General features: G+C 42.1%; 2 protein-coding genes across 5 annotated transcripts in view; one reads left to right on the forward strand and one right to left on the reverse strand.

Annotated features, from left to right (window-relative positions):
• Positions 1 to 170: 170 nt before the first annotated feature.
• LOC139622969 (palmitoyltransferase ZDHHC13) lies at positions 171 to 6,059 on the reverse strand. Its single transcript, XM_071480744.1, has 10 exons — positions 5,903 to 6,059; positions 5,072 to 5,207; positions 4,878 to 4,988; positions 4,625 to 4,757; positions 3,458 to 3,636; positions 3,213 to 3,286; positions 2,942 to 3,104; positions 2,771 to 2,853; positions 2,222 to 2,412; positions 171 to 1,768 (listed from the first exon to the last, which is right to left on the reverse strand). Exons 1-10 carry the CDS (start codon positions 6,021 to 6,023, stop codon positions 1,280 to 1,282), a joined length of 1,680 nt encoding a protein of 559 aa, XP_071336845.1. The 5' UTR covers positions 6,024 to 6,059; the 3' UTR covers positions 171 to 1,279.
• A 247-nt stretch (positions 6,060 to 6,306) lies between these two features.
• The window catches only part of wdfy4 (WDFY family member 4), a 40,022-nt gene continuing 23,049 nt past the window's right edge, over positions 6,307 to 23,279 (forward strand). Inside the window, exons 1-29 of one of the 4 annotated variants that reach the window (XM_071480737.1) lie at positions 6,307 to 6,673; positions 7,605 to 7,686; positions 9,346 to 9,603; positions 10,715 to 10,820; positions 11,642 to 11,766; positions 12,121 to 12,249; positions 12,386 to 12,575; positions 13,146 to 13,335; positions 13,658 to 13,818; positions 14,969 to 15,201; positions 15,300 to 15,439; positions 16,166 to 16,296; positions 16,401 to 16,502; positions 16,624 to 16,814; positions 17,770 to 18,485; positions 18,659 to 18,752; positions 18,842 to 19,056; positions 19,211 to 19,293; positions 19,439 to 19,667; positions 19,888 to 19,964; positions 20,052 to 20,270; positions 20,507 to 20,685; positions 20,818 to 21,049; positions 21,555 to 21,706; positions 21,781 to 21,892; positions 21,982 to 22,172; positions 22,284 to 22,436; positions 22,562 to 22,635; positions 22,997 to 23,155. In XM_071480737.1, coding sequence (XP_071336838.1) covers positions 7,642 to 7,686; positions 9,346 to 9,603; positions 10,715 to 10,820; positions 11,642 to 11,766; positions 12,121 to 12,249; positions 12,386 to 12,575; positions 13,146 to 13,335; positions 13,658 to 13,818; positions 14,969 to 15,201; positions 15,300 to 15,439; positions 16,166 to 16,296; positions 16,401 to 16,502; positions 16,624 to 16,814; positions 17,770 to 18,485; positions 18,659 to 18,752; positions 18,842 to 19,056; positions 19,211 to 19,293; positions 19,439 to 19,667; positions 19,888 to 19,964; positions 20,052 to 20,270; positions 20,507 to 20,685; positions 20,818 to 21,049; positions 21,555 to 21,706; positions 21,781 to 21,892; positions 21,982 to 22,172; positions 22,284 to 22,436; positions 22,562 to 22,635; positions 22,997 to 23,155 — 4,886 coding nt within the window. In that variant the 5' untranslated portion in view covers positions 6,307 to 6,673; positions 7,605 to 7,641. Of the gene's footprint in view, positions 6,674 to 6,710; positions 7,687 to 9,345; positions 9,604 to 10,714; positions 10,821 to 11,641; positions 11,767 to 12,120; positions 12,250 to 12,385; positions 12,576 to 13,145; positions 13,336 to 13,657; positions 13,819 to 14,968; positions 15,202 to 15,299; positions 15,440 to 16,165; positions 16,308 to 16,400; positions 16,503 to 16,623; positions 16,815 to 17,769; positions 18,486 to 18,658; positions 18,753 to 18,841; positions 19,057 to 19,210; positions 19,294 to 19,438; positions 19,668 to 19,887; positions 19,965 to 20,051; positions 20,271 to 20,506; positions 20,686 to 20,817; positions 21,050 to 21,554; positions 21,707 to 21,780; positions 21,893 to 21,981; positions 22,173 to 22,283; positions 22,437 to 22,561; positions 22,636 to 22,996; positions 23,156 to 23,279 lie in introns of those variants that run through there. The other 3 variants (XM_071480739.1, XM_071480738.1, XM_071480740.1) reach the window with 3 other exon arrangements.

A 23,279-nucleotide genomic window follows, 5' to 3' on the forward strand; every position in this document is an offset into this window, starting at 1 on the left:
TTATGAGTTTCTCCTTCAGATGTTATTACTGTACATCTTCTCTGCTCGTAACAGGGTAAAATGAGGAGCTGTGGCTGTTAGTGATTTGCTTATGTAAATCAAGGGGGAAGGTCACAAGCTTTCTCCAGCAACACGGTGAGATAGAAAAGAACATTTCTTTTTTTTTCCAAAAGGCAGATTTCATGATTTTTTATTAAACATATTTTTTCTATAGCATAAAAACACATCATGGCATAAATGAGGTATCATCTTGGAAACTAGTCACCACAGATAAAATACATCAGGAAATATAAAATATACTGGGATAGCGACAAGTGGCAGCCAGTTAAATACAATAACACTGATCCAAGGACAGAGTAATACAGTAAAAGCACTCAGTTTCACAGGCTTACATGCACTCGTCTTAACCACTCCATATGCACAACAGGCTGTACAGTAGACACTAAATTATATCACATGACATAGCCACTCACATAGTCCAGACACACCAGCCTCTGAGGGGTGTGGGGAGCATCATCTATAATCTAGAAATATGGTCCTGAGGGACACATAGGAAATGAGTGTGTGTAATTGAAGGCATGAAAAGAGCACGTCCCATTAGTGAGAGCAGAGGAAGTGTCATGGTACAAATGACTGGGAGCAGGTCGCCGAGGTAATAGCATTATGTTAGGAACAAAGTCTTTCAGTGCACCTGCTATTAACCATTATCACTAGCTAATCACAGAACGTGCCATTTGTTTTGAGCACACAAATCTTCACAACTTTGATCTACAGTGTGCTTTATGCTTTTATTTAAAGCAAAAATAACAATGATGTCAAAAAAGTCTGATGATGTGGAGTGGGAAAAACCCAGCAGTGAATGTGAGCAGTCATGTTATCAGAGATGTTCCCTTTTAAAATACAGCTTTGGAAATATCCAGTACTTCACACAGAACAATGTTATTCAACAAGTTAATCAAAAACACTGTTATCTTAAAAGTGTTCAGTGAGGTCTCTAAAAACTAGCTGAACAACTAAACTGTTAGTGGTACTTATCCTGTTAGCCACTGTGGACAAATCTGCTGATGAATCTATTGTACAGACGACTGTATATATTAAAATATAATATTTAGATATGACCAAAGTTTTACATTCAAGTGTACAACATGTTATACGGCATTAGAAAGTTACTGGCTCTAAAGAGGACAAAGTTGAGTGCCCACCAAAGACTCTAAACTGAGAATGTAAATTTGTAGGTGAGCGATGATGAAACAGCTGCACACGAGACAAACCGGCAGTTTTAAATGTCTATGGCAGTTTTGTCCTCTCTTGTTTGTCCGCTGCCCACCCGTCTTCGACCCTCCAGCAGAAAGGACAGCACAATAACCCAGCGCTGTCCAAGAGACCTCTGTCGTGCTGAGCTTTCACACTGTCGGAAGTACGTGGTTGTTCCCGTGGCAACGGCATCAAACTGCTCCGTGAGTAGCCACACCTCCCACAAAAGCGTCAGTGTGTTCATAACCATCATGACCACAACCCAGAACTCCTGCCCTAACAACGTGAGCCACAGTGACAAGCTTCGACTGCCTGCAGGCATCTTGTCGTACAGGTAGCTTGTTGCTATGGCAACAAAAAGAAGGTGGGCAATCACCATGGAGAGGATGAAGAAGAGGAAGAGGCGGTGGTTACCCCGGCCGACGCAGCGGTTGAGGAAAAGGCAGTGATGGTCATAGTCTTTGATGCACACCTCACACAGCTTGCAGTGTTTAGTGTAGTCAGGCTGAAAAAGCTATGAGGAAAGCAAAGACAGGCTGAAGAGCACAGCAACATACTTGTACAAACTAATGTAACTTTTTGTGTGATTTAGTCCAGAAAGTAGAAAACTGGCATCTTAACTTTAATGTCAACTTTTTTCAAAAGCATACAAGGGTTTTCTGTTTTATTTCTTACCGTTCCTGCTTTTTAATTTCACAATGTGATGTAAATCAACTGGACTTAATCACCATAAATATTTGATCACTATATTTTACATACAGTACATTACATGACTGCTTTTCTATCTGAGATTTTAACAGGGGTGTATAAAGAACTTTTGGGAGGGGAAGACCATGTGAGGGCACACACCAAGGGGAGAAAGCCTGTGTGTACATTTCTAGATCCAGACAGAAAGACTGATAACCTGGATAACTGGATACATAGGTAGATATGAGTGTATGAACCATGACCAGTGTGAATGTCTTACCTCACAGTATGGACAGAACCTGTGAGGGCTCTGGTTGTTCTCCACCAGGTCGGCGATACAGGAGAACCGAGGATCTGCATCTGCTCTGTCCAGTGTCCCGGGGTCCTGTGTCAGAACCTTACAGAATAAACCGAGGACTAGGGACAAGTGGACCACTGACACCTGGACCAGAGGACTGTTTGGCCACACACATTCAAAAGGTTAAGGACGAACCCTTGCAATTTCAATACAGACAAATCCTGAATTATATTTGCCATACTGTGTATATTTGGGTACACAAGACAACTAGGGTAGAGTGGCTGAAATGCAAGGTATTTGTTCTTCGAGTATGAATGTGCTAAGCAAATGACAGCGTAATATGCTCATTTGATTGTGATATTAGCTCAGTACATGTATAGACATTGGCTCAGTGGTGGGATATGTGATGTGACCAACAGACCAACTGATCCTTATACCACACTGCAACCAGGGCAGCAGTAAAAAAAGCCAGATAATCCAAAAATATGCACGGGCCTAAGACTTAACGTGGGTCACCTTCATCAAGGATATTAGGCATTACTTTTCCATAGAAGCAGAGCAGGGAATGGAACAAGCCAGCTATTAGGGTTCCCAAGTAGATCGGGTTGGGTAACCTGGAATGGACTAACAGAGTTATCACCAACACTGAAATACACTGACTTCCTGATATACATTTGATATGTTCTGCAATGCTTGTCAAACCTTTGGTATGTGGTCATGCGGTGGTACTGTGTGAAGATGCTTCTAGCCAGCCATGGGAAGAGCAAGCCACAGATCAGACCCCCATAGCCTCCCAACATGGCTGCTATTAGCAGGATGGCAGCTCCACTCAGAGTTGGAAAAAACAGTGTCCAGTAGTATAGAACTGGTGAGAAAAGACAAATAACATAAAGGTACCAGCAAGTATACTGACACACACAGCACTTTATTAACTTTATTAAGTGCATGATGAAAACCACAGAGTAATATTTACCATGAGACTCTCTGGGCTTGTGGTGTATTGGCTCAATAATGTGCCGACTCAGTAGTTTGGTGAGTTGCTGATGTCTAGAGAAAAATAGACAGTATAGCTATGTATTAATCAGCATTAGGAAAAAATGGTGAAGTCTGGAAAAGCAACCATACTGTATCTTTTAAAGGTACAGAGGTGTGTTACAGACCTGTGCAGTGACCTGCTAGTCAGTGTTTTTTCAGATATTTCTAAGACCGCAGATTCACCTAAATGTTTTCCCCTGTTTGCTGAGATCCAGTGGTGTGAGGCCGCTGTGGTTCTTCTGATGGAGCATCCTGCATCCTGTTCTCTGCAGCAGTGTCCAGCACACCTCCACTCCACCCCTCTCTGCTGCAACGTGAAGCGCTGTCGCTCCCTGCTGGTCAACTGCATCCACAGCACATCTCTGAGACACAAACAGGACAGTTGAGGTTCAAAGTTGCTAAAAGATGGTCATGTCTGCACTAGGTCCAGCTTTATAAAGGCATCTTTAAGATTTCACTGAACTTTGTTCTATTTCGTAGTATATGAGCTAAGATTATCTGTGGTTTGGGGGGGGGGGGGCTTTTGAGCCCTGGTTACATTTATGTGGATGGATCAGTTCTGTGGATGGCGTGGTGGTGCAGTGATTAGCACTATCACCTTACAGCGACAGCAGCTCTGGGTTTGCACCCCTCCAGGAATTAACTGGATTAAGTGGAGATTCTAAATTGCCAGTAGGTGTGAATGTGAGCATGACAGACTGTTTGTCTCTATATGTAAGTCCTGTGATTGACTGGTGACCCTACAAATATAAGCGGTATAGCTAACAGATGGATTAATCTCTCATCATATTTCAGCTAATGTCTGATTGTGATTAAACTGTTTATGTGAACAACCCTAATATTATTATCTAAACTTTTCAATGTACTGGATTTCAAGTCAATGGTACCACGTACTGCAGCCATAAAAATGATCAAGGAGTTAAATCAACACCTAACAGGCAGCTTTTTTGCAGAGCTGTATAACTGCAGTCAACGTGACTAATTGTATACACTGACAACTAAGTGTACATTGAAACCACGTTTTCTGCCTGAGAATTGCTTGTTTTTTTTCCACCAGCCAGTTGTTTAATTGATATTTTATGGTGGGTTGTTGCTGACAGTGGCTGCCCACAGTTTTACATTGGAGGTCAATGAGCACAAGACTGAACCTTGAGAACAATACCAGTGAGCTAAAAGTGACTAAAAGCTGCTAAAAGTTGAGCAAAGTCGCATTCTTTGCTGAGTGTAAATTGCAGCTGCTGCATCAACAGTTTTCATTTGACCCAATGCTTCCATTAACAGTACGATCATGCCCTTGTGTAACACTGTTAGTCAACTAGAGCATATGAGCGTGTGAAGACAATATCTTACCTGGTCTCTGAGCAAATACCGGACCACCTCTGTGTTGCCTGTGGATGCAGCCAGGTGTAGGGGTGTCACCTGGTACATGTCTGTGTCTGAGAATCGGAACATTCCTGTCTCCCACAAATAGTGCACTGCAACACTGGGAGCGATAACTAACAGTTAGTATGTGCGTAATATTTGTACGGGACTGTGCAGTCACACACTGAGAAAAGACAAAAAGACAAACACAAAAACAAGACTTGTTGTTTCCTCTACTCACATGTTGCCCCCAGTGACTGCATGATGCAGTGACGTCTTTCCCTGCAGGTCTATGAGGCGTAAATCAGCTCCATACTGCATCATTTGGTGTATGATGTAGATGTTCCCTTGCCTGATGGGAGCCAGAAGTACAAACTGTTATTACACCTTGAGAATCCAGGCATGTTTGTTTAACACTACAGAGCTCTTGCTCACCTGCAGGCAAAATGAAAGGCTGTCTGCCCTGAATCACATGTCAGGTTAGGGTCAGCTCCTTTACTAAGGAAAAGGTCGACCAGGACACGGTTACCATGGAGGGCAGCATAGTGGAGCGGGGTGAAACCACCCCAGCCTGGAAGAAGGTAAACACATGCAAATGGTTACGGTCAGGTTTGAAGATGCTGACCTTCAAATTGGATATGCAGTTTCTGAGACTAATAAGATGAGTCACAATAAGACTAATAAGACGTGACACAAATTCATGGTGTGTTAGCCTGTTGATTGTTAAAACCCTCTGGAGCTGGGGTTAGGGTTCCCTTTGGCACAATGTGACTTTGTGCTGTGTTGTCACAGGATCTGTCCATCTAGATCTGTGCCAGACCATCTCACAGAGGAGCTGCAGCAGTGTTACGTTTCCCCTTGGCATCAGGATAAAATCACATCAGGAGACACTGAAGCATGATAAAGTTTAAACTTATCCTTTGAATACAATATGATGGAAAATTAGACTTGTTCAGTGCTGTAACATTTTCACATTTTTACTTAATCTAGTTATATGATATACATTTCGACAGTTGTGTATTACACACACATGACAACAGGTATTACAGGTTTGTTCTCTTAGTGAACTATGTTCATCTGCAGCTTACTGGCTTTATTATGAGCAAATCAGGAAATACAACCACAGTTAAATGCTGAAAACCATGCATGTGCTGACAGGAACACAGTATCAAGTAGTGGCCTGTAGTTTCACAAATGTTCTGCAAATAAAAGAGCAACACAGACAGGACCAAGACGTGATCTTTCTCATGTCCTTTTATATCTTACCTTTTTGCTTGAGGACTGATCGATCACTTTGAACGAATTGTATACACTGTTCAACATTTCCCCTCTGTATACAGTCAAATATGTCTCCGCCGTTAACGGAGCACACAGGCATCGGATGCATTATGATGAGTGCACAACAGGAGCGGCCTGCTACTATTTCCACTCACTGCAAACTGCAACGGGAACAAAATCAGCTCCTCGGACGAAGCGCTACAACATCATAACGTAAGGCGAGAAGGGAGATCATCTTTCGCTGCAAAGTAACGGGGATCCTTCATTGTGCTAAACTGATTGAGGCAGACCACGCCCTGGACACCTCATTGGTTGGAAGCGGCCACATGGCCGGTGACGTCAGCTCGCAAACAAAACACGTGGTCCCCATAAATAAGATAACACCTCCAAACGTTAATTGGCATTGACGACTAAACATGGATACAATTGGGGCTGAAAATTAAATACACTTTATTTGCAGAGAGTATATACAACTTTTTAGACGCAAAGCCATAGTGGGAACATAAAGTCATAAATGGCCACAAATGCGTTATTTATCATTTGAAAGAAAAGGCATCATTCTTGATTATTTGCCTCTTATGAACCTGCCTAGAGGTAATCATACACAGTTTGCCACACTGGCAGAAGTCCAACTTTTTGGGCACGGAAGGATAAAGTTTTGTCAAGTCACAGAAGGGGAAGTACCGGCCGGAGTCAACCCAGAGCAGGCGCTGGCACAGGGACAACAAAGAGGACCAGTGCACCGTGGAGTGGGGCTTTGTATGCTGCTTTCTCTCTGACCTTTTATATTTGGATTATAATTAATGACATTAATGATAGTTTAAGTCAGTACCTTAAAGAGTCACCATGGTCAGTGTGTTAGCATGCACCACAGCACAAAAAACACAGACAACGACTATGAACGACATAATTTTGTTGTCTACACCTGTAGGGTTTTTTTTTTGTTTTTTTTTTTTGCTAACATATCGTCAGTAAATAAAAGGTCTATGACACATGATTGGCCAGGTTTTAAGGTTGTACTTTTACTTCAGGACAGCGTGTTGTCTCCCCATAACTGGCTATTGTCGATGTATTTCTGTACCATGAAACCCCCACAAGATGGCGCTGTTTAGCTAAAATATGTCATTGCTGTGTTTTGTTTGTTTTTTTTTTTTTTTACCCCTGGTCACCAATACAAACACAGCAGTTACTCATTCAAATTACACTAACACACGATGATTGAAAGTTCAATATTTGAACCAAATATTAAGAAGTAGATGAAAACAAAACTTAACCAACTATTAAACTACTTCAACTACTTCCAATTATTAAAAGCAGGCTTCAAATTATCCACAACAACCTGTGCCCGATGCCGTCTGTGGTGAATCATGGGATCATGTTACTGGGGATTCATAATCATGCCAGCTTGACATGACACGTCTATAAAAAGCGAAGGGACTCTTCTTTGAGCTGCGGTGGGAGGGCCCCATGCAACCAGCCAAACAAGAGTTTTTTCACTTCTGCTTCTCTGAGGAAGTATGAAGGCACATGACCTGGGCCAGCTGATGCGAGTTACTCCGCTTGTCCAAAGTTCAGCCTGCCTGCTGCAGATTAGTAAGGGGCGGGTAGCTTTACAGGAGGGTCCACACTGTAGGAGCAAGTCGTGTCTTAGCAGGTCTCTGCTTGTCTTTCCCTCCTGACATGGGAACAGAGACAGACCACTCACTCACTGGGATAACGCAGCACAGATGACAGGGCTTGGAAACTCCCAGATGGCTCTCACACAGCTACAGGTGAGAATACAAGTACTTAACTGCGTGTTGCATTATTATTTTTTTCCCCTTTTGAAAAGCCATGTGTGCATGTACTCATGAATACGTTTTCACTTTGTAAAACTCAATAGAGGCATGTGCCGCTTTATCAGTAAGGAGTGACTTTGAATGCTTTTGCACTTTCTTGCTGTCAGAGTCTCACACGCTCACTTCACACAGTTTGTTCTCACATGAGGAAACATCAAAGTATTAATGTATTTCTGTGGAATGAGAACTGACTCTCCTTTTACTTGCTGTACCAGTATTACTGAGTCTACTGGCTCTGGCTCACCAGTTTAGCAGTCTGTCTCTATAAATGTCCCTTATTGTTCATCATGGGTGTCTCAAAACAGATAGTGACCAAAATAATATCACTGTAATGAGGAAACAATGCTTGAGTCAAGCCTGAGTCAAACACCAAACTGTCTCCTTCTCTTCTACACCTGGTGTTATGGAGAAGGGTAAAACATGGATTGGCAGCTTCCTTTGTGAAAGGCTTGAAACTATGGAGAAATTATGTCACACTATCAAAGCTTTGTCAATATTAGGGGCAATACTGAGTGGGCCTTAACATCCTTGGGTTTTTATCAGTGTCACATTGGAAACTGGCCCCTCTGACTCCATCAAATAAATTACCAACTGCCTAGACAACATGTTCTCCCTTGTTAAACCCTTTGTCAAAACCATGGGTGTGATATTTAAAGTTTGACCAGCAGGTCAACGCAGTAGCAAAATCTAGCTGGGTATTTGGAAGAGAGACCATGTTAACCCTATTCTGGCCTCTGAGAAGCACTGGGTTCCAGTTCCAGTGTGTTTCTGTATTAGATCTGACCTGTCCATTGATTCCTTTAAATACAGGCTTAAAATGCACTTTTATTCTTTAGCATTTGGATCAACATGATTGATATTCTTGCTCTGTCCCTTTGACATTGTTTATTGATGTGTGCTTTTTTTTTTTTTTTTTTTTTGTATTTTCTTTGGATTTGATTTCCTTCGTGTTGCATTTTTTAAAACATGCTCTCGCAATAAAGGTGATGTCACTTGACATTTGATTTTGTAAGAACAAATCTTGATTCTCCATCTTTTGAATGTGTGAACCTCAAATTGTTTACACATACAATTGTTTTATTGTCCAAATTTCCTCTACTTGTAAGTTACAGGACGGCTCAGGTATGATCATACTGTTGCACAATTAGTGTTGGTAGCTAAACTGCACTGTTGAAGAGGAAATGATATAACCCATAGTATAAAAATGAGTGGTAAATTTAGTCCATGCAGTGGAGGATTGGAAGGGTTTCAGCTTTCAAAGATGGCATTTAATGGCATTATATCCTTCCAATTATTGAAAATTGGCCATCAATAATACGATAGGGATCCCTCACTGAGGTTGCTAAGTAGTTAATGAGAGTGGCACATGACTTGCAGTGGTCTGTTCTTCTGTCTAGTGTTTTCCCAATGCAGACATTGTGCTCAGTAGGTAGGGGAGGAGGACTGAGGGTATGGTTTGAGACTGAGGAAATGAGACCAAGGAAATATGATTAAGCAATATTTTGGATATTAGGTCAACTCAGGATATCTAAAAAGAGATGAAACAGTCTGAGGATTTCTAATTTTTGGCTGTCTCTCTTTTTTTCCTTCCAGGACCAGATTGCTAAAGGGGAGAGGATCAATAAGGAAACTGGAGAGCTGAGCGCTTCAGGGGAGTTACCTGTCTCTGAGGAGTTGAAGGAGCTGAAAGTAGAGGGTTCTTGTAGGAACCCTCAACTCCTACAAGTGCTCAGAGAACAACTACAGGAGCTGGGAGTTCACACAAACTCGAGCTCTGACCAAAGAACTGACCATGTTCCTTTAGAGCAGAGACAGGAGCATCTAGTCAAAGTCCTACCTCTCTACATACAGGTATATATTTTCCACTTCATCAGTCAACTGAGGGAGTTACTTATTTTCTATTCTGAATGAAGTGGAAGTTTTTCTCTTTGAAAACTCCATAAACAGATAAATAGAGACTCTCAACTGGAGAATCATTAATGGATCATGGTAGGGCCACAGTTCTAATTAATATCAGCCGTTGAAAAGGTTAAATGGATACCTCAGGGCACTGTGACTTCAAACACTGTTCCAGTCTGCTGGAATGAACAATTAAAACGACATGAGTCTGCAGTCAGATGTTTGGGCCTCAGCTGATCCCACTACTGCGCTGTCCTTTGAATGAATGTGAATGTGATCTCTCAGTAAAACAATACAGTTTACTTCACGAGTGCTTCACATCCATAGCTTCAGGCCTCACTTTGATTAAATGGAAGAAATGGAATTTCTCACTGTCAGTGCCTCAAGGGTGTCACAGTTACGAAGATACCTCCCATTGTTTTTTACCTGTGTGCACACTGAAAATTCCATCTGAGTATGCGTGGGTGTGTGTGAGTAACACCATTGATCAGGCTTACAGCTGCAGACATAATCGCTCTTTGGTTTGTGTGTGGTTTGTGTGTGTGTATGTGTGCGGGTGTACGGATAAGCCTCATGACCAGAGATTTGACCAGAACATAGGGCCTCACTTAAGAATAGCAAACTCAGTGAAATGCGATATCCTCTTATGGAAGTGAAAAGAGCATGTAGTATGCACTGGCTTTATATTATTTATAGTGTAGCGCATTAGCAAAAGCACTTGAGATACAACTATAATGTGTTAACGTTGCTTCACTTAATATCATAATGCACAGATACAGCCTATAGTGGGTAAAGTCCTGAAAGCCTCATATCAGGTACAGATGAGATGACCTAACACAATAAGCAAAGACTGACATTTTATCCATTAATTGCATGTTATATTATCCCCTAATACTCTCAATGATAAAGATAAACGGGCTGGACAAAAACACCTCAGTATGACTCAAATTTGTCAGCATATTTACAGATATTCAACATAGGTATCAACATCTGTATTAAACCTTTCAGAACAGTTGTTTATTCCGTATCTTTGCAAGATGGACACTCTCCCCTCTGATTCCAGGTCTGTGATGATGGACTTGAAGGTTTGGACGTAAAGGGGCTTGCAGCTCTCACCGCTGACACTGTGATCCATAACATCCACAACAGACTGGCAGAAAGGCCTGCAGGTACTAACAACTGCTCATATCAGCACAGTTATTTCCAGGTGTAGGGACTTTCACACCTCTTCTGTCTACTTCTGCTTTTTTAGTGTACTGTGGTTTTTTTCCACTATGTTTTTTTCATGTTGTAGATGTCACTTGTGTCATTTTATCAAAATTGGAAAAGCACATGCAATCTGTTTCAGAAAAAGTGGAAACACCTCATACACAGTTCATTTCTTGAGGCTGATGTTCTGTCATTTGTCTTTCTCCCCGTCTCTCTTGTGTTACTCCTGATGCTGCTGCAATAGTGTTTTTCTGCAGAATGCAGAGAGAATCAAACTGAGTTTTTAGGGAAATAGACACTTCTGTTTTTTTTTTTGTTTTTTTTTTTTGGATAAAGCTCTGGTACTGGGTGCAAGTTTGATATGGTGTAATGTTTAGTGCATGTAGTAGTTATTTCATATTACTTAGCTCTTTTAGAAACAAAGGTGTGACTTTTCTTTCTCAAATCTAGACTCTGTGGGTCTTTTTATGTACACACTACTGTCATATTAAAAAAAGAATGACCGTTTAACAACTGTTGTGTAGCTTGAAAGCTCGTGCCTGCCAAAAATAGAAATGAAATCCCCCATGAGAACACATTGCTACCCAAATTCTTTTCAGATATGCATGTTGCTTTCGATTTGAATGCGACTGTACTGGACTGTCATATGGAGTTAGATTTGAGCGTTTTCTAGAAACAATAGATGATGTAGAGAAGTAGTAGTATGTAGCTGTCTTTTTGCCTTTGTTTTTAGTCTTTTGGGGTCATGGCTCAGTAAATGTTGAGTCCTTTGTGTTTTCAGAGGCAGCTCGTGAAGAGGTGGTCCAGTTCTTCCAGAGGCTGGACAAAAACACAAAATGTGAATCGGGAGAAAGTCCAGGATGGCTGCTGTTAAAGTCCCTTTTGCTGCTGACAGCTGACAGCTCAGTGAGTGATAATGAACAGTTAATGAATTTTTAGTGTAAGACTGAAAAGTGTGTGCAGCACTTTCAGTCTAACACAAAAAAAAAATCACTGATCACAGCTGTTTAATTGATAACCTTTTTATACAGTATTTAGTGTGAGTCACTAACTTATGTGGAAAGTCCTCGATTGGCAAACCTGGGACAACATAGATTTATATTGTTAGTTCATACCTCTAAATATCTTCTATAAATAAAGACTTTTTTCCAGAATTGCTTCCACTTCGAATTGTCATCATTAAGGTTTTTAGTTTTTAGAAAATTCCTTTAAAATGTGAACACTGTTTTTTTTTTTTTTTTTTTTTGTGTATGTTTCTAGGATATATTGTCCTCCATAAACCCAGGACTTCCCGCTGCTTTGGTGAAATGTCTGTACCTGCTAGTGTGCCTTCCAGCTAAAAAGGAGAACATGGCCATAGAGGAGACCTTTCAGGAACCACTAACACAGGTCAATTGAGGCAATAATCTCATGTTACATTTTTGTTTACTCGGTACATTTCTCATCATGTTCTACCTGCCTGTGCTCTGTGCTGTTTCTGTTCTTTTGGTGTCACCCTTCACTTCTTCAACCTGCTCTTTTCCAGGTTCTCCTCCAGCTCTGTGGGCAGCCGACCAATGTGGAGAGACTGGTGGAGACTCAGGAACTGCAGTGCCTTATCATTGGCCTCACATCACTATGGGATCAGACTAGCGCCCCCTGGAGGCGCCAGGCCTCCCGCGTCCTCAAGGCAGTCTCCGCTGTAGCGACAAGCAACACTGCTCCAAGCTTTCTAGGTGAGGTAACGCAAAACTACTGGGATAAGTAGTATATCTGTTAAGCTTATAGTCATTAAATGTTTCCCCTTAATGTAATAAATACTATTCCTACGATGAGACTGTACACACAAGGACAAATCCTGAACACAAATCAGAAAAACAGAAACAGGCTGCACAGTAAGTGAATAATTAGATTTTGTTCAAAGAAGTTATTTGTGCAGAAAGATATTTTTATTCCAGTAATGAGTTGATTTTACAGTGACACATGACCTCACAGTCCAATAAAAGACACACAACACACTGCAAGTATGTTTCACATGATGTGCCCATCAGTGCAGATGATTCACTCAAATGTTCTTGTACACAAGTTTACTTTGATTTGTGTTGGACATCAAGAAGTTAGCAGCATTTTCCAGCATGATATTTTGCTCACATACATCTTCGCTCTTTAGCAGTCTGTTAAACCTTGGTGATACATTTCTTGAATTGGAAACTGTGTCAACTGTGGGTTGTCTGTGCTCTGATGTGCTGTACGCCTCTGAGCAATTACGACTTAACTTACCAAGAACACTGCCTTTCCCGCATTAGGCAAGAACTGTGTGCGTATCTGCATCCAGAACCTGCTGCACATCAGTGCTGACGTTTCAGGACCGCTGCTTGCTGAGGTGGCTGTGGCTGTGTTTAGCTTCATTAGAGACACCTATCCCCTCAATGCTGCCCTCTTCATTGAGTTTGACACCAACAACGGCTACCAGGCCCTTGAGAACATCCTAAAACGGTGAGAAAAAGGACATGACCAGAAGAAGAATGAAAAAACTGTGTTTTCAGGATTAGTAGTAAATAAGTCAGCTTAGACATGCATGTTTAGAGAATTAAAAAGGAGGTAATTTTTTTTTATTTTGTCTTCCTTGTCTTTTTAAGGCAAGAGAAAATAAGTGTCCTGAGAAATTAAATGGTGTAAATACAGCCCCTTCAAAGGGTACAATAATTCATATGAGTCTAATATTCTGCTCTTAGAGTCAGTTTTGAGAAATCTTTATTTCTCTCTGCTACTTATTTAACTTAAACTTTTTTGTCTCATATCATTATAATATCATAAGCTGTGAGGAAGGTGTGTCCGTGGATCAGTTTCAGCCTGTGGAGGAGTTGCTGACTCTCATTGCGTCTTTCACCCTGCTTGGAAAAACTGAACTGAAAGTGGCTCTTTGTGTGACCAACCCCCAGCCTCCGAGCTTTAAGTTTGATCCACCGCTCACCAAAGGTAGGTCAAGTCTTCAACATAAATTCTGCATTGTTATTCTCTGGGCACCACTCCCTAATTAACTCTAATGGCTGATTGTACCATGAGGATAAACTCTGAACAATCCCCTCCAAAAGCACTCTCCAAACTATCTAATTATTATCACTTGCATAGCTCAGCAAAGGTAGGTGTAGGGAGAGGGGGTGGGCCCCCAAATGATCACACAGTTCATCTCTCCTTTGCACTTTTGCCCTGATATAACCCACCCAAATTGCACCACCCACTTTCCCCTTTCCCTGATTCACCACATACCCTGGCTCCCTACTCCCCCACTGCTTCCCCGCTGCAGTGCACAACACCCCTCAGGTTAACGGGAAGCTGAGGTGATTATGTCTGGGATGATGAAGTGGAGGCTTCCCCTCTAACTCTGTTAGGATGCCCCACATCTTTTCAACACTGGCCTACAGCAACCAGCCATCTATCATAGATGCACACACACCTCCATCCAACACTCATAAATAGAGTGTCCATAATAAACACACACATACCTATCCAAACATACACACTGACACACACACTCAGGACACATCTATCACATCAAGGAGTAGATCCCTTTCCAGCAGAGGGTTCAGGGACTGCTTTCTGCTCATCTGATTTGATTCTGATGCAATTTTGATTAAATGTGAAAATGAATCCCATTACTAACCAGGTATATCTTTATTCACAACAAACACAAGTGTGTTTTGGCTCCCAAATCTAAGACCTTCTCTAAATATTTTGACAGTACACCAAACAAACCTCATCAGGGCAGATTATGCTACTTTTCTTTTGCTTTCATGCAAGTTATGTTGTTTGTTCAATCTGTCTATGTATTTTTTAACTCAATTGGCTTCTTGGGATTTGGCATATGATTTATTTCTCTATGAAATTGACTGACTGACCTTGTACCATCAGATAAATCAAGCATTACATTCAAAACATCTTTTAGCTAAATTGACCTCAGGCTGTTGTTTTGCAGAACTGTCTGTGACAGACTAGTACCAGGACACGTTCTCTCCCTCTTCAAAAAGTTCTATTCAATATGACCTGTTTTAAGGGGGTGAAACCTCCTTTGACAGGTTAAGTGTGCTCAGATTTTTTTCTTCATATTCTAATGTACCTTTGTCCCCAGGCTCAGCAGTAAAGAATCTGCAGGCCTTCCACCTGCTGCAGGCCTCCTTGCTGCGTTCCCAGGATTCGCTGCTGTGCTGCCAGCTTCTTCGAACCCTGCAGACAATATGGGAGAGGGATCCAGCCAATTTCTTTCTCTTGGAGTGGACTGTTCAGTCGGTGGCCCAGGTGGCTGCCTGTGTGTGGCGTAAACCAGCAGCTGTCCATAAACTATTCTTTTCGCTTCTGGAGATGGTACGACTTCTAATGTTGACAGTAAACTCTCTGTGCTTGTTTTTTCTCTGATATAAAATGCATATGAGGTCTGATTAAATGCTGAGAATTTCCTACAGGTGGTATTTAAGTTGAACTACATCCCCCATGAGACCTTGCGTGCACTGCTGAGTGTGCTGAAGCAGATTTGGACTGGGAAACTGGCTGGAGGGGTGGCCGGGATAGAGTTTGGAGTGGCGGCTCTAAAGTGTTTTCACAGGTGAGCAGTGCTAGCTGGAAACGTATAAGTCAGAGCTGTTCAGGATACTCCTGCTTAATCCTAAATGTATCCTCTGATATTAGATACTAGAACTTTGTTGTTCTCCTCTCAGTTAACACTCATAAAGCTAGTTTAAATGGTAAATATCCAAAAACATAACCTTCTCCCAGTGGTACTGCAACAGCTTGGTTAGTCTGATCATAAGACAGACGCACACTGGAAAGGTTAAGACGGGATAAAGTTGTCAAGCATATTTCTATTCACACTTGAGTAGTTTGCTGAGTTGTAAAGCGCAAGGCCAAACAATCCTACATGTCTGTCGGGTCCAGATTATTATCTGGATCTGCACCAAACTGTACAAACTCATAGATATTAACACCATGAATATGTTAATATTAATATCATTTTTTACATCAAGATCCATACAGTATTTCCTGACCAATTGACAAAAATGTTGGAAAACTCTTGCAATGTTAAGGAAAGTGATAAAAAAATTCTTTATCCACCAGTTGAACCAGATTAGCACAAAAATTTGACGGGCCCATCCCCCATCCCTCCACCATGTTTGGTGCAAATCGGTTCTCTACTTTGTCCTTAATCCTACTGACAAGCAAGCAAACAAACCAACAAACAAATAGACACGGGTGAAAACAGTTTGGTTAATTACCCATAGTTTGAATGTACCCATTTTTTCCTTGAATAAGATCTGTCTCCTGTTCTCTGCAGGATGACAGTGCACAGTGGTATGCTAGCTGAGGTGTTGGGTGACTGGGGTCTTCTAGAGCTGCTGCTTGGGGAACTTCGGAGGAGAGCGAAAATCCTTAGGAAGGCTGGAGTGGTTTCTTCCTCCGAAATAAGTATGAACTAAGTATGAACCAACATATCTATTTCTTCTTGTTTTTATTATGTGGACATTGTCCTTGGCCTTGTAATTTGCATCTGAAGTACTTGTGCTCTTTAGATCCCCAGGACCTGCAATGCGTGGAAGACAGTGAGAGACTGCTCACTACCTGTATGCTTCAAGTTGTGTCAACCCTTACTCTGCGTTCGATAAAAAACACAGGTATACACCTTCATGTCTTTTCATGTCCAATGTTTTTGTTAAATTCCTTACTCTTTCCCCCTCTGGAATCATTTTGTCTTTCTTTTACATATTTAAGGCTAATTCTGCATGTGTATTCCAGTTTCAGTGCGAGACCTTGGTATGGTTCCCTACATAAAGATCTTCTTGGATGAGGATCAGTATCGAGGTCCCACTCTGAGCATTTTGGAGCAGCTAGCTGAGATTAACCCTGAGGAGTTCATGAGTACAGCTATAGGAGCCCTCTGCTCCTCAACACAGCAGGAGCTTGGGTTGAAGTGGGACCTTTTGCAGGTACTTTGTGTGTGTGTGTGTGTGTGTGTTTGCGTGTTTGCGCATTTTTCATGACCACAGTCATAGACAACAGCACATACAGATATGCAGTGATCTCAGCTGAGTTGAGACTGTAGTCTCCACTCTACATCAAATATCATAACAAATTGTAATGCACTTAAAACATAATAAGCTAGTGAATTTATTTTCTTAGCATGTGGGACCCCGATTACATTATAGACAAATGCAGATTGATTTGCTAAAACAGGTTTAGCTGTTAACTCTGGACCAATTTGATTAGGCCAGCAGCCTTGTGCTGTGGTACTATGAAGATTGCAACCTCTATCAGATCAGTGAATGGGACAGAGATGTGATTAAGCCTAACTAAGTTACACACCTACTGTATGTGTCCGTTTTTATAGATGGGAGCAAGAGGAGCACTTACTTGCAGATATTGTGTGTATTCAGTGAGTGTGAGTGTTTGAGAGCGCTTGTTTGTGCATGCATGCATGTGTGTGTGTCTGCACGTGCACGCTTTGTGCTAACATTGTTAAAGCAAGTGGCAATCAGATTGGGTACAACCTGGGTTGGCAAGTGTTGAGTGCCATTGTGATTACTCCAGTTTCAGTTAATCACATTCCCCTCTGCGTTCTGTCTCACACATTACCGACCTGATGGATTAGCTCTTTAAATTGAATAAACCTAATGTGATTTTGTTCACCTCCAAAAACTAGTTACCAGAAATGATTTATGATATATCTATATATTTCATCTATTTTTCATGACATTGTTTTAATTGACTAGGGAGATGCTTTTAAAAGCTGAGACTTTGAGCAAAGCTTAGTGTCTATCAAAATACATTCTTTCTAGAGCAGAATCTGCTTCGTCACGTGTATGATTAGGTTTAAGTGTAAATTTTGAACCTACATGCTCACTGTCCAATTGGTTTATCTGACTCCTCTCGTCTGTATTTCAGTCTGTGCTGAAGGTGCTGGAGAGCCCCAACACCTGGGAAGCCTTCAGGAGAGCAGGAGGTTTCACCGGACTTCTGTCTCTGGTGATCGACATGGAAGGAGCTCTGTCTGACCCTCCACAGGGAGAAGTGTGGAAGTCCTTGGGGCATCAACAACTGCTGGACCTCCTGCTCCTTGCTCTTCACATCCTGGCTTTGGCTGTGCATCTTCACACAGTAAATGCACACCATTTTGAGACAGGTGGCTTTTACGAAAGGCTGGCGGAGGCTCTGCTCCAACTGGGCTGCTTCCATGCCCTTAGCCCTGAGACAGAGAGGTGGTATGGAGAGGAGGGCCCCTGTCTCAAGACTGCAGTGGACAGCCAGTCTCCTGGAAAGAGCTTTTACCAGTTTGTTGAGTTAGCAGAGGCCACCGAAGGAACCTCCTCTCCCTCCACCAATCTGCCTGTCACTCTTTGGACATGTATAAGGCTGCTGTCCTATCTCGACCAGTTCGCCACTGGGGCCTACTCTCCTCAGGAGTTAAACTTGGGACTAGAGCCTGATGATGTGTATGATGCAGATAAAGAGAAGCTAAATGGACCAGCAGGGAATGAAGGTCATTCGGGGTCCCCTCCTCTCCTCTTGGGGACAAGCCCACAGTCAGTTGCAGACACACAGGGAAGATCGAGAAGCACAATGTCCAGTATTTCTACAGTCTGCACAGAGTCACAGCACAGGTGGGTATTTCCAACCATTTGGAGGTTGTGGAAAACTCAACCATATTCCTATAATATCATTTTTCCCTACATTCAAATTTATATTGATCTATGATCTATGAGGGTCTATATTTTATCTTCTTAGTATCAACCCATATTTTTCTTTGCTTTGTGTTTTTTTGCTTGGCCTACAGTAGGTTCACCTGCGACCGTGTTATCCTTCATCCAGGAGCAATCCGAGTCATAATGACTCTACTTCCAGCAGTGTTTACTCCCACAGACCCACAGGTACCTTTCTAGACAGTCCCTAATGTTACAAACCATTTGATACATGTTAGGACCTCAGTATGGGACAAATTTCTTTCAATCTTTCCCAGCTTTCTATGGAGGTCCAGTTCTCGTTGGCACACCATGTCCAGGCCATGGTCAAATCTGAGCGAAACCGCCAGATCATGTGTGAAGGGGGGCTGGTCTCCACACTCCTGATCCACTGTCAGAACATGCTGCTGGCTCCAAACCACCCATTACATCTACCAATTACACGGATATTGGAAAAACTCTCCTCCCAGGCCATCACACATTCAGACTTCAGGTCAGATACACTCAGTCTCTGAGGTTCAGACACATACATTTCTTTAGTGCAATGCATATGAAGAAACATTTTAAGTTGTTTGGATTTAGAATCTTTTCTCAATATTTGTGCAAACGACATGTGCATCTGATGTGCTTCCTTTTTTCCCTCCCAGAAAGTTCCTGTGTTTAGGAGACCCTCTTATGTGCTTGGCAGGCAAAACAGCAGCGAAATCACAACCAGCTCCTGTATCAAATGGTATATATTTGTTTTGTGACAATGACTATTTTCATGTTGTTTCCTGCATGCTTTTTACTGAAACCACTTGATTTTTAATTTGGTCTTTCATACCCACACATAACACAGATCACACATTTGATTTTGGTTGTATTATCTAAACCAGGTCACAGCACAGAGGCAGATGCCTCATCGGGATCTTCAGTAAAGACACTGAAGCGGACCTTCAGCTTGTTACAGTCCACGACTCGCAGTGAATCCTCTGTTGGTTCTGCTGTCCCTGTCCATCAGATCATCAGTCTGGTGTCCATGACATCACCACGCACCTTCAGACCACACCGAGTCTCCTCCTCACCTGCTTTTGTAGAGTTTGACATGAGTGAGAGTGGATATGGGTGAGTCCTTGTTTTAATGGGTTTCTGTGTAGTCCTGCAGTCCCAGTTAGATGAGTGTCCAGATGACTTAATAAAAGTTATTATTGCAGCACCAAGTAATAGGAAAGAAAAAAAAACTGGATTCATATAATAGTGAAAAAAGATGAGTGTTATTGTAAATGTAATGTAAGAACGTCAGTTATTCATTAGTTCCTTGGCATGTGATGGTTATGCTTTGCAGCTGCCTTTTCCTGCCCTCTCTGGCTACAGTGAAAGGAGTGACTGCTGATTCAATCTCAACAGGTGGAATTGGAAAAGGTAAGTGGTGAGTCTAAATGTTTGACACTCACACATTTTCTATTAAATCTGAATAAAATGTCTAATTGCCTCCCTTTCATGTTCTAGACTGCCGGGGATTTCCCCCCACAGCTGGTCTCACATTTTCCTGCTGGTTCCAGATCAACAGGTTCAGTTCAGCCTGTGACGCCCACCCAATCCGTCTGTTGTCAGTGGTTCGCCATATGTCCCGGACTGAACAACAGTACATCTGCCTGTCAATCTCCTTCTCAGCCTATGATGGCTGCCTGGTCATCTCCACAGAAGAGGAGGCGTTAGCGTACCTGGGTAAGAGCGATAACAATTTGGTCAATATTAGCCCTGGGTGAACTTCACATAACATTTATTGATTGTCCAGAAATGAAAAACTTGTTGAGCTTTCTAGCTTTCTTTCCAGCTTTACTTATCAACTGTCAGCTATTTCTTATCAGCGGTGTTTAAAGTAGGCCTGCACAATAGTTACATGATTAGTTTATACTGCATGCTTAGTGACTGATTGTCTTTCTCCATGTCTGTTTTAACAGATATGATGGAGCCAGAAGTTTCCACTCCCACTTCTCTGCCTACATCACTGAGGCTCCGCTGCTCCAGCATGCTGGTCCCGGGTCAGTGGCACCACCTGGCTGTGGTAATGGCCAAAGACGTGAAGAAGAGTTGTGTGACCTCAGCCTACTTCAACGGCAAGGCACTGGGGACAGGAAAGGTATGACAAGACGAGAGAGACTGAGGAGCTGATGATTAAACTGATTCCAGGTCTAACATGGCATTTATGTATTCATGTATCATCAACACTTTCATAATCAGAAAAAAATAATGCCTGTGCATTTTCTGTCAGATGAGATATATTCAGCCGTTCCCTGGTCAGTATGTCTCCATGGACCCCACAGCTGTGATTGACGTGTATGGACTGATAGGAACGCCAGCTCTCTGGAAGGAGCACGCTGCTTTAGTGTGGCGAGTGGGTCCTTCTTACCTGTTGGAAGAGGCTTTGAGCCCTGAGGCGGTGGGTGTCATATACACACAAGGCACTGCATACCAAGGCAACTTCCAGGCTCTGCGCAACACAGGTGAGTCACAAGAATTTCACAGGATTTCAACAGAATGTCTTTTGTTTACTTCCAGTAAGTCATTCTGGATTGACACAAGCTGAGTCTGAATCTGTTGTGGTTTTTCAGTAACCTGTGATCCTAGAATCTGGTAGCATTTCCCTTTAGATTCTTTATGAATGTAGTTTTGATCAGAGAATGATTCCTTTATCTTTTCTTTTCTTTCACCCATGCAATGGCATGCAGGAAATTATGTTGTCTTTGTGCTCACTGCATGCATGATTGATTTGTGCTTTGAAATAGAAGTGCAGTATATACAACTCTACAACTTAATACTTTAACAACTCCTGTGTTATGTGAAGACAAACATTTTGACATAGAAATATTTTCTCATTAATACATTAATTACATAATTATGTTGAAACAGTTTCATGGTTCAAAGTCCACCTTGTTTAACCTTATTCTTTTGACTTGTGTAAGTTCTTGTTTACTGACTGTGTTTTCTCACCTCTCTGTTTGTGTTCAGGCCATATTCCAGATTCTGAGTCTGTCCCTCTCAGGCTGGTTCCTGAGGAGAGGATCTCATTTGGCATCAACCCAGCAATTTCTTCATTAACAACAGTTGTGCAGATCAGAGAGGATTACAATGAGGTGGACTGCAGACTGATTGCTAAAGAGGTAAGGTTACACCTTGAACCTATTATGTGTTTGTTGTTTTTATACAGAGTAGCAATCATTGTTTTTAATTCCAGATGGGGATAACATCTCGGGATCAGTCCACCCCTGTGTTCCTTGCTCGAAACATCAGCCAGCACCTGAGTGGTACAGCTCGCACCATAGGAGCAGCGCTGGTGGGACATTTTGGTAAATGAAGTATTGTTTTTACAAGTTTATGTCTTTTTCAGTAGGTTCTCGCGGGCACATTTGCTAAGCTCACAGCCTCTTCCTTTTAGGTGTGCGTACGTTCACTCCCAGCAGTGCATCCCAAGGTTTCCTTTATGTTGGTGGGCCTGCTGTTGTTCTCAGTTTAACTGCAATGGCTCTGGATGATAGCTCTCTGTATGCAGCTGTCAAAGTTCTCCTTTCTGTCCTGGAGACCAACTCTGCCATGCAGCAGGAAATGAACCGCATCAACGGGTACAAGGTCTGTCAGATCATGTTTAAATCACTGGAGTGGCTACAAATTATGTATAAACACACATCCAAATCTGTAACCTTACTGTGACCTGTTCTTGTATGTAATTTGCTCCTGTAGCTCCTAGCTTTCCTGCTGAGGATGAAGAGAAGTCTGGTCACCTATAGAACCCTTCAGTTGGTTCTGCATCTCTCAAGTTCAGTGGAGCTGAGCTCTGGATCTGGTTGCCTACAGAACATACCTGCTTTTGAAGCTCTGCTATGTGACCTTGAGGTGAGCATCCAAAAAGTAGATGTAGGGAATGGATCATTCTTATGTCGAGACAGTATTTATTAGTAAGGTTTTTAGTTGCATCTGGAAGCTTATTGTTACAAGTTTGTGCTCTCTCATTGTTTCAGGTGTGGCAGAACACTGCAGATAATCTGGACCTTTCAGTTCTAAACCACATTGCTGAAATCTTGAAATCCTCAAGGTAATTTCCACAGCTATCAGCGTGCGACCAGACCACAGATACTGTGTTGTAGCTTTAATCTAATTTACCATTAACTTACATGACCAACAGGTTATGTAACACAATAAAGAGTCTCTTGTTCAGGATTGACGACAGACTTTATCGGCTGTTCTGTCAACATCTTCAGCAGCCTGTCATCAATATCACAGAACTGTGCAACAGAAATAGTCAAGGGAATGTTGAATAGAATCAGTCACAGAGGCTGAAGAGAAGAGCATGACTGGACATGTGCATGGATTGTTGAATTAGATTATCTGTCTGTGGGAACAGATTGCGATTGATATTAGCGCTCTGTCTGTTTTCCTCTCTGTATCCTCAACAGTGACAGCAGAAATGCAGGGGTCATGCACACTGTAGGCCTGCTACCAAAGCTGCTATTCCAGCTTTCTGATCCCGCTGTGACCTTACAGAAGGTTAAGATCATTTCCCGTGTCATCTCATCCCTCCTAAAAGCTCACTTCACCCCTCAGGACATGAGCAGGTAAAGTCTGTTAATACACTCTGTGTGTGTGTGTGTGTGTGTGTGTGTGTGTGTGTGTGTGTGTGTATGTGCAAGTGCTCCTTGTCATACAGTTTACACATAAAGATAACAGATCAATTAAGTT

Source organism: Trachinotus anak, unplaced genomic scaffold (genome assembly GCF_046630095.1).
Source record: "Trachinotus anak isolate AG129_WGS33_773 ecotype Australia unplaced genomic scaffold, CSIRO_AGI_Tana_v1 ptg000007l, whole genome shotgun sequence".
In the NCBI taxonomy this organism is placed as follows: Eukaryota; Metazoa; Chordata; class Actinopteri; order Carangiformes; family Carangidae; genus Trachinotus; species Trachinotus anak.